The 21,082-nt window shown below is 39.5% G+C and overlaps 1 protein-coding gene across 1 annotated transcript in view; it reads right to left on the bottom strand.

Moving 5' to 3' along the window:
- Nucleotides 1-348: 348 nt before the first annotated feature.
- LCLAT1 (lysocardiolipin acyltransferase 1) overlaps nucleotides 349-21,082 on the bottom strand; it is a gene marked incomplete at both ends in the record, with an annotated part of 94,887 nt that continues 74,153 nt past the window's right edge. The window contains one exon of the mRNA XM_080711609.1: nucleotides 349-845. Within this exon, the coding sequence (XP_080567735.1) occupies nucleotides 349-845 (497 nt within the window). The remainder of the gene's footprint in view (nucleotides 846-21,082) is intronic.

Raw genomic sequence — 21,082 nt, 5'->3', positions numbered from 1 at the left:
GACTGGTGCTTGGCCTGGAAGTCTGTTAAGTAAGAGGGCTGGGCCTTTCAGAACCACCTGTCTGTACCTTGTCTGTGAACAGCCTGATGACTGCTTAATAATACTCTGGCCCAAGTTATTTCACAGCAATCAATCCCTGCTACCTAACAGCATCAAAATTACATTCAGAGATTAAAAAAAATTGTAGCAATATTTTCCTCACAAAATTAAGTGCAAAATATCTTGAACAAATAATGATGATAGTAAGAAATATTTAACGGTCATGCAAAAAATGCATCTCAGTTTACAAAGGCTTAGACCATTTCAAAGTACCCCTCAGTGTTTCCACTGTGAGCCTTCCTGTCTTACTCATTTTTCTTTGAATTTCAGTGACTGCTTATGTAAAAAACGGTACCATGCAATTTCAATGATTTCCAGTCCACCGAATATTCTCTCCTGCAGCACTAAGATTACAATGGAGACTATGAAATACCACCGGACAAAGCTGTACAAATATATGAGCAGGCACATTGCAGGGCTGAACAGGGTCCAGTACAGGAGAGACAGCAACTTGACCCCCAGGACCCTGAGCTCAGACTTGCAAGGTGGAATCACACCCTGCCCAGTAAAGTGAAACGTTTTCTCCCCCTGGTAGAAGGAGCGCAGCCTCTCTTCCTTCTCCTCCCAGCGCTTGTGGCACCAGAGCTGCAGGGCCTCCTTGGACGTGGGCAGGGAGTCCACCGGATGTCGGTGCACGTGAAAGTGGATCTCCTTGGGGAAGTTTCCTTGGAGGAGGTGCTTCTCTGTTTGAGGAATGTTGTAAGGATATGCCACAGTGATGTCATGGACAGCATCCAGGTTCTTACCTAGGTTTGGAAAAGATAAAAATAGCTTTGTTTTAGCAATGATCAGCTGGGGCATCGTGCTGATTCACATTACAAGGCAGAATCCCAAACACCAACAAACCAGGACAGTGAGAACCTCGATGAACAAACAAGGGCTATAAATACGAGTGTTCCTGGCACTTGGGTCAATATTTACCAGTCATTTTTATGTTTTTCTCTACTTGCTAATTACTGCAAAAACCTCTAGAAAGATATTATCTTCATTCCCAGAAACAGAAATCCCAGAAATGGATAGTAAGCACCTTAAGTAAGATTTGAGATGGGAACTAATGAATATAAGACTAGTCCTTTTATCCACGGGATTAACTACTTTGGTAGTTTTTTTTTTTTTTTGCGGTATTGGGAAATGAACCCAGGGGTATTCTATCCACTTAGCTATCCCCTCAGCCCTATTTTTTATTCTTTATTTTGAAACAGTCTTACTCAGTTGTAGAGGGCCTCACTAAGTAGCTGAGGCTGGTCATGAACCTGAAATCCTCTTGTCTCAGCCTCCCAAGTACTGAGATTACAAGTATGCCATCACAGCTGGTGGTACCTCTTATTACTATACTCAACTCTCCAAATGAAAACACAACTTTCTCACCTTTATCCCAATATAACCATGATAGTTACTAGAAAGAAAACTTAGAATCAGACTTGAATAAGTGGTTAGACACAGAAGAAAGCCAGATGCTGGAAGTAAGTAAAACAGGGTTCCTGTGTTCCCCCCAACATACTCAGGGAGGCGGGTGTGCATGAGGCCTTAAATGGTGCTACTGGCACGTGTAAGGGACAAGGCCGGCTGGCTGGGCAGGTGGAGTGCGGCGGCGCACACAGGGGAGGGGCACTCAAGTGGGCTGAAGGCACGAGGCGCAGGGCCTCATGTTTCACACTTCAGAATTGGTGGCGGAGAAACTTCTTGAATGCAAAGAGCTACGTTAGGATTTTAAACAGAGCAGCAAGGACTACCCTGGCGGCAGTAGAACATCTGCGTAGAAGGACAGGGCAAGAGAATAGGGAGAGTCATGTGATGGCTGTTACAATTCAGCCAACCAGAATAGGAAGGAGGCAGGGGCCCAGAGAAGAGAAGTAGGTGTCTAAAAAGGTTCCCAGGAAGAACTAATGGGATGCAGCGGTCAGCTGGCTGTGGGAGGATGCACAGGAGTGGCCTCTGCTTGTTTCTGGCTCAGGGTACTGAGCACATGGTGAGGCCTTCGGGATTAGAAGTGTGGGTGCAGTGTCAGATCTGCAAGGGAACCTGTGAACAGAGAGCCAGGGGCACAGGCCGGGGTGCAAAGCCTCAGAAGGCTGCTGTGCTAGCTTCACTTGGGGACTGCTGTCAGGGCATGGATTCCTTACAGGAGTAGATGCTGCACACAAGAACAATATGTGGTGATGGAAATTAGATTGCTGGTTGCCGGTGAGGGTGAATGTAGCTGGAAGGAGCATGAGGAAGTTTTTGGCGTAAGAGATATATACTCCAAGTTAAGGTGTGGGTTACATGGTGTTTGCGTTTGTCAGAATCGCCATACTATACGTTTAAGTTGTGTGCCTTTCACTGCTTAAATTTTACCTCCATAGCAGTAATAACAAAAGAAATGAAGCAGCCGGGCGTGGTGGCGCACACTAGTAATCCCCGCGCTTGGGAGGCAGAGACAGGAGGATCGCGCAGGTTCGAAGCCAGCCGCGCGCTGGCTTAGGAGACCCTGTTTCCAAATATAAAATGTAAAAATAGGTCTGGGAGTGTAGCCCGGAGGTAGAAGGGCTTCCAGGAACCCCAGTACCACAAAAATAAATAAATAAATAAATAAATAAATAAAAGAAATGAAGCAATCCCCCCCTTCCTCTGAACCCATCAGGTCTGACTCACATTGTGTGTGTGTGTGGGGGGGGGTACTGGGGACTAAACCCAGGGGCATTCTACTTCTGAACTATACCCCCAAGCCTATCAGCCCTATTTTATTCTGAAACAGGGTCTTGCTAAGTTACTGAGGGACTCACTAAGTGGCCTTGAACCAAAGAGTCTTGGTCTTCCAAGTACTAAGATTACAGGCAGGCGCCACTGTGCCGCTTAGACTCACTTTTTAAAAAACAGTTCTTCTGTAAATGTTTGTCAGTACTTTAGAGTAAGAATTAGTTTTCAATTTGGTTTCCTAACAGTCGTATAAAATGAGAATGTGTCGTCCTCACTGGGGCTGAGGTAGAGCTGGAGGCAGCCTGCAGGAGAGCTGCACCCTGTTGGCTGGGGTGGAGAAGGTGCAGATGAGGAAGGCTCGTGGGCAAGAGAGGAGGCCAGACAGGCCTGGCTCTAAAGCTGGGAATGGCCAGTGGCTGCAAGCCATGAATAAAGGCTTTGCAACATGGCTGTCAAAAGGAAATATATTCACGACTTAAGCTTGGTCAACCACTGGCTCAGTTTGTGATAAAGGAAATATACCTACTGTGGTGGACTGTCTGATCAAGCATCTAAAAAACCAGACGTTCTTTTACTGATAGGCTGAGCATGACACATCCTCTAGAATGGTAACTGTTAACTCATCTGCAGCAGAAGCCAAGCGACCTTTTGTCTATTTAGCATTAATCACCACTATCCTACTTCATAATAGATTAAAAGACCGTCCTTGACGATGAAGCTAGTCTAGGGTTTTCACGCACCCTCCACCCGCACGCTGCAGAGCCCATTCATTCCTGCCGCCCACTTCAACCATAATCCTGGTTGCCAGCGCCTCAACTCTATCACCACTTCCCACGTTCTCTGAGAACTGAAAAAATACTATGTCTTGTCACCTGTCACACCAATTAGCCTGACTCAGAGTTAACATTTCATTTACTTTCAAAAATCCCCTGCAACTCATCTTTCAGTGTCACCTCCTGCCCCTCCCCTTTGAAGCACAGTCCCCGGTGGTCCACACGTCCATACTGCCCTTAGGTCCTGGCCAGTGGCTTTCCTCAGGAAGCTCCTCTGCCATTCTGCTCGGCCGCTCCCCACCCTCCCACCCTCATCTTAGCATCTTACAACTAGGTCTTAATCTATTCCTATAACAGTCCTGTGTCCCGGCCTACAGGTGGTTCTTTATGCTCACCAACTAAATACTGCCATCTATTATTAGAAATTGTTGGTAAGGGAAGTTCTTGTATTTATCAAACAACTCATTGGGTGACTGCAAGGGTTAAATAAAATATGTAAAAACATAGCCCCAGGATCTGTCACCAGTCAGTGCCTGGTGAACGCGAGCTGTGGCTCTCAGTGGACCAGCAGTGAACATCTCTCTAGTGCTAGGCCCACACCCACCGTGGCCAGGAGGCTGTCTGTGGGAAAATATCACTTGACTCGTCTTCCTACCCCTCAGTCCATGGCATTATGCACCTGGGCCCTGAAGATACCTCTAAAGGCCCTCCTGATTTAACCTTTTCACCCAAGATACATTTTCAAGGTACTGTTCTATAAAACCGCCCCAAACAAATCCTGCTATTCAAATATGCTTCTTTCTTCCCTGAATTTTTAAATTTTTTTTTTTGTGATACTGGGGATTCAACCCAGGGGCAGTCTACCTCCAAGCTATACTCTCAGCCCTATTTTTGTTCTTTATTTTGAAACAGTGTCTCATTAAGTTGCTAAGAGCCTCACCAAGTTGCTGAAGCTGGCTATGAACCTGTGAACTAAGTGCTGGGATTATAGGTATCATACAACCACTCCTGGCTTGTATGATTTTTTATTAAATATTGTCAGTAAGTTTTTATATTGTCATATATATGATATACTATAAATATATATATATTGCAGTATTGTATATACTATATATAAATATACTGATACAGAAGTATTATATATACTATATGTATATTATATTTATACTGCAGTATATATATATATTATACTGCAGTATTAGGGTTTGAACCTAGGGGCATTCTACCTCTGAGCTACATCCCCAGCCATATTTTTTATGCTTTATTTTTTAAACAGGGTCTCACTGAGTTGCAGAGGGCCTCACTAAGTAGCTGAGGCTGGCCATGAACCTGTGATCCTCCTGTCTCAGCCTCCCAAATACTGAGATTAAAAGCATTTGCCACCTCACCTGGTGTTCCCTGAAAAATATGACTTAAACTTACTTCCATGTCCAGCTCCAATGTGAAAGATTCTAAAAACTTTCTTCAAGTGACAAGGCCCTAGGGTGGCCTTGCCTCTGAGACTTACAGCAAGTGTGTGGACACTAACCTGCCACCCGGCTCAAGCATGCCTTTTCAGGACCCTGGTTCCAAGCACAATGCCCAGCACTAAGAGGCTCCAGAAATGTGTATTTGGTCTACATTTTTATGGACGACTATCCTTTCATCTCAAGATACACTTTCAACACTGAGCTGTTACAACAATTCTGTGGGCTAATCTACAGCAAGCTCCGTGTACAGGACATGACATGTAGCAAGTTCTTAAATGTTCGCATCTGCCACAACCTCTGTACTCAGCGAGAATGACTTGCTCCATGGTGTTGTCTCAACTTGGTTCCTACGAAGTCTTGGTTCTGAAAGAATTACAACAATCTTGGAGTGGAAGGTATTCACCTTATAAAAGGACAGTATTCCAAGTTTCTTAAAAATTGCTTACTTGAAAGAACTTTGGAATGGTATTATAACTCAACAAAATTAAAATACTATCTATTTATATGATAAGCAAATACAGAATAACGTTATAATGTCAGGAACAAAAAAGATAAAGAAAGAGGAGAGCTGGGCTGGGATAAGATGCTCATCTTCCTGAGCCGCGCTGGCGGCGCACGCTACCCTCAAGCATCACAGACACGTGTTAGCTCCCAAGCAAGAAGCAAGGACGTAGACACTTTTACTCACAGATGAACAGTTGGTTGATTGTCTTAATAATTTACAAACTTTATTCATTACTAAGTATATAAAGGTCTTCAGACAACATAAAGCAAGGAATCGCTCGGTACTACTGAGCAGAAGCGCCCAATTCTACACAGGTGGAAGAGCTTTCGTCATTCCATCAAGACTTCCTCCAGTCCCGGGAGCCAGCCAGTACCACCCAACAAGCAAGCTTCCTCCTGGAGGAAACAGGGAAAAGAGCACAGCCGACCAGGCTGGGTGCAAAATATAAATGACAATAACGAAACAGTCAAAAGTTGAAATGTGCCTATTTTATTTACCAATTTATTCTAAGACGTGTGTGCGTGAGTGTGTGTGTGTGTGTGTGTGTGTGTGTGTGTGTGTATCATCCTACAATTACAAAAGATTTAAAATGCCTTTATGTCTTTTGGAAGAAAACAATAGGCTTAAATATCCAAATTAAGATGCTATCAATTGTTACTGACTGCCACCAATCACAACCATTTTTAAAGGCTCTCAACCCGAATACTACTGATTTGCTATCTGCCTGTGTGAAGCCTAGAACATTAATTGTTCTGCTTTGGATGCCGTTTTACTGAAAAACCTTGAACTTCACTATCATTTTATGAAGCTGACCCTGATGAAGCCATGTCTTACTTTATAAAGCCACACTCTCTCAGGCCCCAGCTGTCCTTTTATCCCCTGGAAGAGCAAAACATTTGTTTAATACTTCAAATATTAATTTTTAAACTCAGTCTGAGACTGAGGGAATTTAGAATACTTTACTTATATTTAAGTAACCAACAGAAGTATAAGCTATGACTAAATTTTTACAAAAGGTACTGTCCAAAAGGGACTGTTTCTAAGCCATTAAGCTGAGCCCAAGATTTTTAGACTATTAGCCCAATATTATTGTTATGAAAAGCTAGCTGGGAATGGGAGCGAGCCTAACCCTTACACATCTGTATATTTAAAAGGAAAGACAAGAGATAAATTTCTGTAGACTCTAAATGCCTATTAGAGTGAAGAAATCCTGGTTTATCCATGACTGCTAAAGCATTGGATCCAACACATAATTCAATGGCAGGAAAATACAAATGTAAACCCAGTGACCTTTAATGGAACTGATAAAAATGGCAAAATTTCTTTCTCCATTTCATAGTCAAATACATGTATATAATTTACAAAAAGAGAGTTTATTTTGTACTTCAACAATCTCATTTTTGTGTGTGTGTGTGGTACTGGGGTTCCTGGAAGCACTTCTACCTCTGGGCTACACTCCCATGGGCTACACTCCCAGACCTATCTTTATACTTTTTTATGTGGAAACAGGGTCTCTTAAGCCAGTACTACTGGCTTTGAACCTGCGCGATCCTCCTGTTTCCGCCTCCCAAGCGCGGGGATTACAAGCGTGCGCCACCACGCCCGGCTAACAACCTGATTAAAAAAAATTAAAATCCAAGTCTATTTTTTTTTGTGTGTGTGTATGCAGGTCTGGGGATGAAACCCAGGGCATTCGACCTCCGAGCTATACCCCCTGCCCTATTTTTATTCTTTATTTTAAAAAAGGTTTCACTAAGTTGCAGAAGACCACACTAAGTAGCTGAGGCCGCCTGCCAACCGCGATCCTCTGGTCTCAGCCTCCCGAATGCTGGGGTTACAAGCATGCGCCACCACGCCTGGCTACAAGTCTATTTTTTGTTACTCAGATCTAAGTCCTTAAATTTAAGTACATATATTGGAAAGTTTTAAATTAAGTAGCTTGTCACCCAAGATGGATTTGTGTTAAATGCTGATAACTGATTTTGTACATTGTTTTTCAGATTTAAAAAATTACCCCAAGAGGATAGAAGTTGGATTTAGTAACTGAGCAATCGCTCACTGTGCACTCCGACTCGGACACATAATTGTATGCGGCTAATAATAAAGTCTGACAAACTGGCACGAGTCAGTACACCACGACAGTCCTGAATGTACTGATTCAGACACAGACTAAAAATACCAATTGGTAAGCACCTCTCAGCTTCCAAATAAACAGGTATGCAGGAACCACTGGCAACCAACTCGTATTAAACATCAGGACCATTTTCTTTGTTGTTTTCTACTTGGAACATTATTCACTTTTTTCTTCAGCATAAATTGAATACTTAGGGAATAAAGTTGATCAGCTCCCCATCCCGCCTCTTGTCAGCTATGTGACCTTGCCATGTTTGCTGTGAACCTGTCTGTAAATGTAGATTCCAGGGCCTGGCCTCATTCTGTGGGTTTCGTGAAGAGCAGTTGTAAGTACTGTAAAGCGGAGTAAGAGTCTGACGCACCATACGTATGTGCTCAGCTTCTTATTGTTCAGATTCTTCTTGCTGTGTTGGCATTATTCCTCCAGGCAGGATGATTTAGCAACTGAAATGAGTTTAGGTTTAGGCTGTTAACATTCCCTTCCTTCTTTCTCTCGATTCCCTCCTCCTTTGGGAGAAGCACCAAGTCAGCTGTACTCATAATGTGGTTTATTCTCTAGCAACCAGTTTAGAAGCAAAGCCATTCAGAGGACTGACCCTGGCCCAGGGGTGTGGCCATCATTTATCTTTACGCATATGTTCCTCTCCATCCCTACTAACTCATCCTCCCATTCAAAGTAGAAGCTGGTGATCCACTTGGTCTAGGATTGCTGCCGCCCCTTATTTATTTATTTTTATTATTATTATTATTATTATTATTTTATTTGGTGGTACTGGGGTTCCTGAAAACCCTTCTACCTCAGGGATACAATCCCAGACCCATTTTAAAAATATATTTTTTATTTGGAAACAGGGTCTCAAGCCAGCGCGGCTAGCTTTGAACCTGCACGATCCTCCTGTCTCCGCCTCTCAAGCACGGGGATTACAGGTGTGCGCCAACATGCCCGGCTGCCCCCCATTTAAATTAGGTGAAGGTGGTGGTCAATCTTTTTCTAAAGTCTCCCCCTAGACTTAAAAATCATTTGTCAGACGCAACAGTGAGATTAAAAATGGTATTTTTATGCAGTCTTGCTTATCCAACTTGGATTGCTTCTTTTTTTTTGGTGGTGGTACTGGGGTTCCTGGAAGCCCTTCTACCTCCCGGCTACACTCCCTGACCTATCTTATACTTGTTTTTTTTTTTTTATTTGGAAACAGGGTCTCTTAAGCCAGCGCGGCTGGGTTTGAACCTGCGTGATCCTCCTGTCTCTGCCTCCCAAGCATGGGGATTACAAGTGTGCGCCACCACACCCGGCGTTGGATTGCTTCTTTGTAGGCAGTTTTAGAGACATACATTTTTACATTTCTGTCCTAAATATGTTGAACATTTTGTGTTTTATATACATGAGTGCATCTTTTCAATGTTGAATTATCTTCTTTCCAATGGGCACTGGTTCTCTGGATCTTCAGAATCTCTAGATAGAATGAAAGTACTTGACATGTTCCACATTTTGACAACATGGGCCCATTACAGGTCCTTGAAGGCAGCACCTGTGTATAGTATACAACTTTTGGGGACAGAGTTGGAAAATAATGTCAAACCATACTTCTTGGAACTCTCCTAAATATAAAATGAACCAAAGTGCCCAGTTATTAATAAAACTTTTCTACTATACTTTTTCTGATAATCTCTAAATTAAAACTAGGTTAAGTCTGAAATTTGAAAGGAGTATTTTTCATATACAAAATGCATTAAAATACAAATGAAAATAATTCCCTTACTATACTGAGCTTTGTACCAAGTATTATAAAACAGTGATCTCTCCTGGATCGGGCACCATTGTGATACTTGAAGGACATCTTACAAATAGTAACAGCATGGGATCTCAGTACCTGAACAGCAAGTCTGCTGAAGGCTGGCTGTGGTTACTCTCTAGCATCCTCCCCTACACAGTTCAAGAAAAGGCTCCAGGGCCTGACCTCAGCCAGTCATGGTAATGCCATCCCTGTCTTGAGGGAAGGATTCAGCAACAGGTTCACAGTGTGATCCAAGACAAGGAAATGTGAGGGCTTTGGAGAAAAAGGCCACCAGATACCAACTACAGAATGAGGCTGACACCTGCTGCAGAACAGGGCTGGAGGAAGCCTGGTTCTTGCTGAGCCAGTTGGGTGCCAGAATCTAACCTTTAAACATACCCTCCTGCTGAAATTCTAGGGGTGTGTGTGCGTGTGTGAGTGTTCATTTCCTTACATTTCAGACTGGCTCCTTCAGCTATAAGCTATAAGCAAAGTAATCTAACTGATACTGTGGTGAATCACCCGGTAGGAGTTGAGTATCAACTACAACTTAAAACAAAAACTAGCATGTCTTTTTTCCTTTTCTTCTGGTACTGGAAATTGAACCCAGGGGCATTTACCTCCAAACTATACCTTCTAGTCCCTTTTTATTTTTAAATTTTGAAACAGGGTCTTACTAAGGTGTTGAGGGCCTCATGAAGTTGATGAGGCGGCCTTGAACTCCCAATTATTCTGTCTCAGCCTTTCAAGTTTATAAGCGTGTGCGGCCATGCTTGGTGAAACTGGCATTTCTATTGTTAAGAAAGATTTCTATTTCCTTCAAGTGGTCTCTTTACCTTTCGATGTTACCCTAACAGCATGAAAATCTTTGATAGATCCACAATTTTTAAGGAAAGCATTACTCTAATATCACTTTAGTGATTTATACTTTATTTCAAAGTCCATTTTGGCTCATATAAGAACAAATCCTTTTTTAGGGAAGCTGTCATTCGCTGTGAAGAACCAATGCTGGAAAAGATGTTTCTCAAGTAAAGGGTCAGGGTTGTTACAATCTGCAGATATTTCTATCACTGGGCCCTTGCATGTATATCTTTTTTTTTGTGTGTGTGTGTGTGTGGTATTGGGGATGGAACCCAGGGTCATTTTACCTCTGAGCTACACCCCCAGCCCTATTTTTTATTCTTTATTTCGAAACAAGGTCTCACTTAATTGCAAAGGGCCTCACTAAGTCATAGCTGAGGCTGCCCGTGAACTGCTATCCTCCTGTCTCAGCCTCCCAAATCCTGGGATTATAAATGTGCGCCACTACGCCCGACTCCCTACGTGTATATTTTATACACAACCAACTTAACTGATTTTTCTTGTTGCTTCTAGTCGCAATTTTCTAGAAGCAGTTTTCTTTTTGCTTCTAGATTTTTTCCTAGATTCATTTTGACTTCCTACCCACTGCAAAACACAGTTTTAGCCGGGCGTGGTGGCGCACGCTTGTAATCCCCGCGCTTGGGAGGCAGAAACAGGAGGATCGAGCAGGTTCGAAGCCAGCCGCGCGCGCTGGCTTAGGAGACCCTGTTTCCAAATAAAAATATAAAACTAGGTCTGGGAGTGTAGCTTGGAGGTAGAAGGGCTTCCAGGAACCCCAATACCACCAAAAAAAAAAAAAAAAACCCACAGTTTTATGTTCAATTTTCTAGTCTTTATGGTAGATTTTTATTGCTTTCATTATTAGCACTGACTTAAAATGTTAGTTTTGAATTTACCTGAAATGTGGAATAGAGTGCTTTAGTATATAGAATATTTACCTTAGTGTATGAGATGCTGTTGTGTTTTGATAATGTTTAAATAGTTAACTTCTATTTTATTTTTCCTAGTTTTAATTAGGAACAGTCTGACTTTATCAAATAACTTTTCAGCATTTATAGATGATCAAAGAAACTTTTAAAATAAAACATTAGTCAAACACTTAAAGAATCAAAATTTTAGTAGTCAAATATTAAAAATAAAAGAGTAAGAAATGCATAAAAATGCATAAGAGTTGAAAGTAAAATTACAATGTAGGCTTCAGTATTTTATCTATCAGTGAGCAATTCCACTAGATAAAAACTAGTTAAGTGAAGGCATTGAAGGAATATTGATGAATCTGAGTTAATAGATTTATATGAGCCGGATGCGGTGGCGCATGCTTGTCATCCCAGCATTTGGGAGGCTGAGACCAGAGGCTGTCCGCGGTTGGCGGACAGCCTCAGCTACTTAGTGAGGCCCTCTGTAACTTAGTGAGAAACTGTTTCAAAATAAAGAATAAAAAATAGCGCAGGGGGTGTAGCTCACAGGTCGAATGTCCCTGGGTTCCATCCCCAGACCCACACACACAAAAAGAATAGATTTACATGGCTCCATGTGTCCCCCAAATGGTTGAGAGGATATAATATCCATGAGTAGTTATAAAAAAGTATCCGATGGCCAAAAAATTTAAACACACTTTCTAAAAATTGAAATTTTATAATCGATATCCTCATATCAAAATTCCATAAAACTGCAATAAAAATTCCTCCTTTAGAAAAACTTAGCTAATTTTTGAATGAAAAATGAAGTTAAAAGGAAATTATGAACTAACCAAAAAGGAATAAAATGAGAATCTAAGGGATATAATAAAGGCTGGATTCAAAAGGAAAATTTATGACCTTACATATTTCATAATTAAAGGGGAAAAGTATAAAGAAAAAATTACTCATCTTGAAAATTAGGAGAAAAATAAAAAATAAAAAAGGAAGAGAAAATTACTAAAGATAAAAAGCAATTCATAAAGCTAAAAAGTAGTAAAATAAAAGAGTAATACAAATAAAATTATAGATAATAAGAGCCAGGCACAATAGTGTATGCCTATAATCTCAGTACTTGGGAGGCTGAAATAGGAAGATCACAGGTTCTAGACCAGCCTCCACAATTTAGTGAGACCTTGTTTCATAAATAAATATATAAATAAAATAAAAAAAGGTTGACAGTGTATTCAGAAGTAGAATGCCCTGGGTTTAAACCCCTAGTAACACACACACACACACACACACACACACACACACACACACGATTATAAATAGTAAAGGAAACCAAGCTAAATATAGTTGAAAGTATCATGAAAACATAAACCTACACATATCATAAATTGCAGATTTGTAAACTACATACATACAAATCAGAGTAATTTTGCATGTATACATATGCTTTATATAATGCTAAAGATATACTTAATAAATATTTGTGCTCAATTAAAGTTATGTCAAATATCATTAAATTTGGCCAATTTTCAGTAGAAATGCAAAGTTTTCAGTGGACACGCAAACTGTTAGGTTTTTGTCATGTAACAGGGACAAAGGGCACAGGTGCTAATTAATGAGGCAGGCTTAGCTTAGCTGTTATGCTCATGTGCAATGTCTTTCCTCAATTCCAGGGATTTCCGTATATAAATTACAAAGTAAAATGGATGGCAATAAATCAAACAACATAATATGCTACGAAGAGAAAGAGATACAGGTACTCCTCCCAAGATGTTTTCATTCCCAAGACCTGTTAAGCATAACTTCCACTTATCCCTGTGCATCTGTGCATTATATTATTGAAGATGACTTCTTTTAGCCTGTTCTTTCAAAAATTAATATGTTTTCTTTGTTTTCACCATTCTTAAAAAGATATGTTAAAATGACACTGAGAGAAGACAGTCAAAATTCAATGTGAAAATAAGAGCACTAACAAGTGAACTCTACCTTACTGGGCTCAACAAATTTGCTTAGATATTACCAAAAACTCTTGGACATAAATCAATAACATATTAGATGATTCAAAGTATCAGCATAACCATATACTACTAATATTCTGATCTTAACGCTTGTGTCTCTATGCTCTGTTAGGATTGAAGATGACTAATGGTGCACTTGGACATTACTTATTGAGTAATACCATGTAGGAGCCAGGCATTGTTCACCCAACACGCTACCTTAGAGTACTCACTACCAGACACAGCTGTAAACATCTGGGGTGTGCCAGTGAACAAAAGAAAGATACCTGCCTTTGTGGAGCTTATCAGGACACACAGTCATGTTTAAATACCATAAGGACCTTTGAGATATCATCCCATTTTTTACAGCTGTAGAAGCTGTACCACAGAGAAATTAAGTCACTTGCTAAAGATCACAGTGAGCAGTCAGTTCTTTCTGAGTCTTGAAGACTTTCCTCCATGCTGCTCTACTTTCTCAGAGCTACAGTTAATTAGTACAAAACTAGACTGACATGGTTTTGTATCTAGGGTCAGTGGTCTTCTGCAGGTTACTTAACACCCCTGGGCCTCATGCTCCTCATCTCAAAAAAGGAGATGTTCTCCTTAGGAGGGTAAGGGAAAACCCAAAAGTCTGCCAGTCAGTTTGTGGGGGAGTGTACTATATTTAGTAAAGAAATCAATTCTTATACAATTAGAAGACTCTACAAGTTCCTTTTAATCATGTACTATATTACTTTCATCTTTAAGTTATATCATGTACATGTTCTGCTTAAGAGAGTTTTGCTATAGTTTTACAGGAAGTATAAGCCATTAGAGCTTATGTAAATTTTTATGTTCTCGATTCCTGAGCAATGCTTAATTGATTGGTTCACTAAACCAGAAGATAGGTCCTACTATCTATCTTGTGGCACCATCTAAACTACAGCAGATGTCTAAATTACAACCTTGTAAATCTAAAACCTATGGTAGTAACAGTATGGCTTAAATCCATAAATATACCACCAAATCTAATGTTACTACCCTACCATCTTTATTGTGTATGTGATTCTGCATCTGTAATTTCATTCTTTTCTCTTTTGAGAGGAAAAGTAAATTTGGCTAAGGATGGGGTGCTTTTAGTAAGGTGGGAGCAAACTGTCCTCTTTGGCAGTAAGATAATTTGAGAGTAGGTGAATGTCGCTAGTCCTGGGTGAGTCTGGTCCTTTGCTGGCCCTGGCTTCTCACTGGGGGCTACTCTAGCTTCAAGGCAACTGCCAAACTGCCTTAGGTTTGTGTTCCTGTGATATCTACTCACAGGCAGAGCCTTCTCCCCAAATGGACCAAGAATTCAGTTACCTTGTTTTCAATCACTCAGAAATCGGAATTGCTTTTTGGTACACTTAGCCTCAGCCTAGATGAGGATTGAGGATCTTACTGAAATAAGATTTTTGATCAACCAGTATGGATCCAACCACAGCTACAAGCAAAGTAGAGATATTAATCTAAAAGACCCCCTGGCTGATGAAAGAGCGTGGGGAGAGACACCTGGGCAGGACCACACCTATAGAAGTCTTTGTTTCAAACTGCTTTCCTCCACCACTACCTGTTCATACTGTCCCCAAATGGCCAAACTGAATATTCTACCAGAGAATACATTTCATGGCCTTTGTACTTCTTAACAGAATAGTCATAACTCACTCCTCTGTATCCTTGTACATTACCTCATAGGACTCAACAAAACAAAGAGAAGTGGTGGAGGTAAAAAATATGGATCAATGCAAGGACCACTGCAACCTTTAAACAGTGAATTCTGAAAGAAGGCCTCTTAGATGTCCAGTTCTTCACTGTGTAAAGGTTGCCATGATTGTGATGAGGTAATCTGATGGAGCTGCTATTTCTTTTCTACTGAGAGGAAAAAGAATCAGGTTATTTGTAGTTCAACTGCAGGACAAAATCTCTGGTTCTTCCACGATGGCAAAAGAATAGTAGGCTCTATTCTACACAGAACATATTGAGTGCCTTTGAAGTTAATCAAAAAAGAAAAAGAAAAAGAAAAAAAGAAAATAGACTTTATGTAGTCCAGAAAGGTAAGTTTCAAAGAAGAGAGAAGACATACTGATAACACCACCACACACCATTTGATACTTCTGGCCAAGATAGGTTCCTGCCTTTTTCCTCTTCTTCCATCCCTTTCCCCCCTTCATTTTCTTCCCTTCCCTCCTTTTCTTATTTCAAAAACAAATGGTAATTTTACATCAAATTAGAAACCACTTAAGTACTCTACATCTTTTTAAACAATCAGAATACTTATAGGTGGCAGTCTCTATTTGTAGACTTACAATTCCTAGTTTGCCACTGTAGCTTACTCTGCTCTTCCTGGAAGAAACTCATGTTTTTCTTTTTCTTTTTCCTCCCTTCCCCTGCCCTCCCCTCTCTCCTCTCTCTTCCTCCCTTTCTTTTCTCCCTTTTATTGCAATGCTAGAGATTGAGCCTAGGGCTGAGTGAATGCTGGGCAGGTGCCTGACACTGAGCTATATCTCCAGTCTCATGATTTTATTTATTCATTTTTTTTTGCATCATGAGGGGTCTAAAATCAATTGATGATACATGGGAGGGAATGTTCTTTCTGTGTTTTCTATTATTGTCTTGGATAAGAAAGAAAAGACTTTTCTAAGTATTTACCAAAACTTACCAACTAGAAATCCCTCCTTATTGACAAACTTCTCAAAGCAAATTTCCCCCTAAGGCTGCAATGGAGTGGAGAGGGATGGGAATATGAGGTGCAAGAATGAATTTATTTTCTAGCAAGTTGTTGAGTTTCATTAGAAAGCAGAGGTCAAAGCTGATAATTGTCTAACTCTTTACTAAATAACTACCACATCTGAACATCAGAAGGGTTGGGATATTGCTCAGTTAAGTAAGTTGTTTACTAAGGGACAGATATTTTTCTTTAAAAATATTCATTAGAAAAGAAAGCACAGAGAATAAAAAGCGTTTCCATCTATGTATTCATTCCTTTGAAGTGGCATATGTCTTAGTCAGTATGGGCTGTTATAATAAATCACCATAGCCTGGGTGACTACATTAGTCACCTTTTTAATCACTGTGATCAAAATACAAGGACCAGGATTGAGAAAAATAAAAAAAAGAGAGAGAAAGCAAAGACAAGCTCAGCTGACACTGTAATTTTGCCTAGATATCCTTGTGGTTTCTAAGTTTAGTACTGAAGATCACTTCTTGCTGAATTTGGACCGCTCGCTTATTAATGGCAGTTATATGCCCAGGCTGGGCTGAAAAGAATGCCTCTCTGACCTCTAAATTAGCCTGTTTCTCAGTCTATCCCAATCCTTTTTATATTAGAAAATTAACAGAAAAAAATTAGGTGCATGATTAAGGAGCCCCTTTGGTGATATCAGAATATTTAGTAAAGTTTCATTTGTAGAAACTTCAGTTAGTGAGATAACAAGGGGAGAGGAAGACGTGAGTGAGAAAGACTAGACACCTAATAGAGGTTTACAGAGGACTGGGGCGTTGAGTCGGGGAGGAGGAGGCTGAAGACAGGTCTGATGATCCGGGGCCGGAATGCTAAGAGAGTCGGATGGCTTGAGTCGGAGAGCCACACAAGTGCATTTCATACTGCTACCTTTCAACATCAGTATCCACTCAGCTGGGATTATATCTAATACTGTATCTTTAAAAAATGTTCTAGTGTTTATAAGTATATAAAGATAACAAGGTAAATGTATGCTCAAAACCAATGGCTCTCACCTATTCCTAGAAGAATCAGGGCAAAACATTCAGCCAGGGATAATGTAGAAAGGATTATTTAAAAACTAACCCAGGTTATTAGGTGGATAAATGGATTTAGCCAGGTTGCAGGATACAAGTTCAGTATTAAGACATAAATTTATTTCTATATATCAGCAATAAAATTTAAAACCTAAAATTTTAGAGTATCATTTATAATATCAAATTTATAAAAATATTGGTGATACAGTTAACAAAATACATGCAAGGTTGCAAGGGACCAAATACTGCTAAGAGAAATTAAATACCTAAATAAACATCATGTTCACAAACGGAAAGATTCAATAAAGATTATATTTCTCTTCCTAACTGACCTATAGAATGAAACAATCCTAACCAAAAATTCTAATATTCTTGCTTATATAAATTAAACTGGTTCTAAATTCTACCTAGGTATGCAAAGGAACGAGAATACTAAAGCAGGTCTGAAAACTGAGTTGCAGGCCTGTCAGTAGCTGGTTAGGAACCACTATAAAAGTTCAATAATCATGACAATGTGCTACTAGGAGAACACTAGATATATAGGTCAACAAAACAAAACAAAGTCCAAAACACATCCACGCTTATATGGCTGAATCATTTTCAACAAAGTAGCCTGGGTAATTAAATTCAAAGGAGAAAAAAATATTTTCAACAAATGGTGCTGGAGCAACTAGATATGTACATGCAAACAAAATCTGTTTGCAAAAATCAAACAAATTTTGATGTTTGCCTCTTCCTATTTAAATATTTCCTATGTAAACATTAACTAGAAATGGGTTATAAGTCTAAATTAAAAATCTTGACACTTCTGGGAAGATGGCGACTGAGAAAGCAGCATTTTAGAGTCCTGCTAAAACTCGATCTCTATTGCCACAAAATCAGCACTTTTAATAGCCAGAAAACACCATCAGCAGAGAAATGAAAAATGTAAACACAAGGGACAGAGAAAAAAAAAGACTAGAAGAACAACCAGAGACCAGAAATCAAGCTTGCAATGCAGCGGCGGAGCAAGCCGGCACCATCTTCCCTTACAGCACCAGGCTCCAGAGAGGAAACGTAAACAAGGACCTGAAGTGAGCAGCTGCGGATCATTCGGGTGTAATTCAGCAATTCTTTCAGTGCAAAGAACGCCTAAAACTCCTAGTGGTCAAGCTCATCACACCTTCCAGGGACTCAAAACGGAGCTCAAAACCAGAAAGAAATACGCTAGCCTCACGGCCGAGGGTGTGGCAATGGCGCCATATTGCCAGCAGAGCCAGCCTCAAGGCCGAGGGCGTAGCAGCTGCACCATATTGCCAGCAGCAACAGCCTCAAGGCTGAGGGTGTGGCAGTGGCACCATATTGCCAGCAGCTACAGCGAGTTCACTGTGCCCTGCCACAGCTCCAGATCTACGCACACAATAACCGTGAGAGTTAATTGCGGCCCCTAAAGGAGAAATCCCTGTACTGCACTCCCAGGGACTTGCGTAGTTTTGATAATCTCATTGGGTCAGATATTTTGCAGTCCAACCCAGAGGAGGAGTAGCAGTAGTAGAGATACCACACCCTAGCCACAGCTCCCTGTGGGAAAATGCCCGCCCCGGCACCCCCACGGTCTCGTGCAGCCTCAATTAACTTCCTGGGGATGACACTTTGAGATACAACCCAGTAAAGGAGTAGTGGCGGCTGAGATTACAACAGACTCGAGATACGGAACACCCTAAGTGCAGTCATAGTGACTCAGGGAAGGCACAAAATTCTGAAATCATGGGAAAGAGGAATAACAATGGAGCAATGAATGCCCACAACCCCACAACATCAGAACCCGATAAAACAGAAAATCAGAGATTTCTAGAAGATCAAATCAGGAAAATAACTGTAGAAATAATAGAGGACTTTCGAAAAGAATTCAGAGAGAGTCAAAAAGAGATAAAGGATGCAATCATTGAAGTAAAGGCCTCAATTCAAAGTATAAACAATCGATTAGACCACATGGAGAATAGAATGTTGCTCCTAGAAGATGATGACTCCAAAAACGAACGCATAATTTATAACTTAGGAAAAAAAATTTGACAACAGGAATTTGACATTGAAGAAATATGGACCCATTTTAAGAGAGCTAACCTAAGAATAATTGGAATAGAGGAGGGAAAAGAAGGTGAAACCAAAGGGATCAATAATCTCTTCAAAGAAATAATAGCAGAAAATTTTCCAAACATAGAGCAAGAGGTCGATACACAGGTCCAGGAAACTTATAGAACTCCCTTTAGACAGGATCAGAGAAAAGGATCCCCACGCCACATAATTGTCAAAATGACCAATGTGGAAGCCAAGCAGAGAATCTTAAAGGCAACAAAAGCAAAGGGCCAAGTGACATTCAGAGGCAAACCAATTAGAATCACTCCAGACTTCCCAAACCAAGTCAGGAGAGCCAGAAGGGCTTGGAGTAACATATTCCAAACTCTGAAAGGAAACAACTTCCAGCCAAAAATTTCCTACCCAGCAAAACTATCTTATCCAATTAGATGGAGAAATAAGAAGGTTCCATGACAAACAGAAACTGAAGGAATTTATGTCTTCAAAACCAGCGCTAGAGAAAATACTCAGAGAGATTAACTACAAAGAAGAAATAGGTAATACACACCAGAACCAGATTTTCCATCCAGCAGACAACTATGCAAAGAAGAATATATTCATGTGTTTATAGGTGAAAATCTTTGGAGATTCATTATTTATTTCAGCCTTTTACCTATTTCTAAATTATATTTCTAAATTGTATTGTTTGCTTTTATTGTTGCTAATTTTTAGAATTTTTATTTGGAATATTAATATACCTTCAGATATAGCATTTGGAAATATTTTATCCCATTCTATCAGTAACTTTTAACTGTTTACATTGTACATTTTTTTTTATCTTTTAGGAAGTTTGTTTATTCTTTTGTTGCCTGTGCCTTTGAAATCATATCCAAGAAATCACTGCCAATTTCAATGTGGTGAAGTGTTATGACCCAGGTTTTCTTCTAAAAGTTTATAGTCTTAGGTTTTTTATCTAGTTTAAGTTAATATTTGTATATGGTGTTAGGTAAGGGTCCAATCTTATTATTTTTCATGTAATAATTATCTTTTAACTATTTAGTGAAAAGATTACTATTTCCTTCACCAAATGTTCTTGGAAACTTTGTCAAAAATAACTTGACCATATATGGAAGAATTTATTTCTAGGCTTTTTATTTTACTCCACTGGTTTATATATCTGCCTTTATAGCAGTACTACACTATTTCAATTATTGTAGCTCTATAAGGTTTGAAATCAGAAAATGTACATCTACTAGCTTTATTAGTTTTCGAGATTGTTTTGGGTATTTAGAATTCATATTTCTTGTTAGGATAGACTTTTTTGAAAACAAAATGTACAATAGTTTAAAAAAAAAAAGAAGAAAATATCCTCTGGTAAGAAAGAAAGCAAAAAGAAATACTAAAATGTTATCTCTAAGTGATCAAAAGTTTGATATCAGATGAATCTGTTATGTGAGATTATCATTGTTAATTTTGGATAAACTGCTATATTATTAGATGTCAACCACTAAGCCAAGCATGGAAAGGAGGGATGGGGAGGGAATAGGGTGGGAATGGGTAGGGGCTAACTGGGCGATATGTGCATGTATGTCTACACAAGTTTTTATCCCATTATGATGTATGAATACAGCGTACCAATAAAAAATAAATAAAAACAAAAACAAACAATAAAAACACCAGATTTCAAAACTAAAAATCATTTACAAATGCAAATAAAAATACAAATTACCATTAAAAATAAATAAATTTAAAATCTTAGAAAAATTTCTAGAAGAAAACAAAGCCCTTGTAACCTAAGCTAGGTAATGATATCTTAGCTGGGACACTGAGAATATAAATAATTTAAAAAATAGAGAAACTATACTACATCAAAATTAAACACTTGAAATTTTCATAATACAATTTTAAGGAAATGAAAGAGTAAGACACAAAGAAAAATTTGTAAACCACATGATTATAAATCATTTGTATTAAAAATATGGAGAACTCTTATAATTCAATAATAAGAAAATTTTATTTTTAAAAAATATTAAATTAACACATCACTGAAGAAGGTATAT

Source organism: Muscardinus avellanarius (genome assembly GCF_963383645.1).
Source record: "Muscardinus avellanarius genome assembly, chromosome: 15".
NCBI lineage: Eukaryota > Metazoa > Chordata > Mammalia > Rodentia > Gliridae > Muscardinus > Muscardinus avellanarius.
The sequence above is the reverse complement of the archived record's forward strand: the minus strand, read 5'-3'. Positions and strand labels throughout refer to the sequence as shown.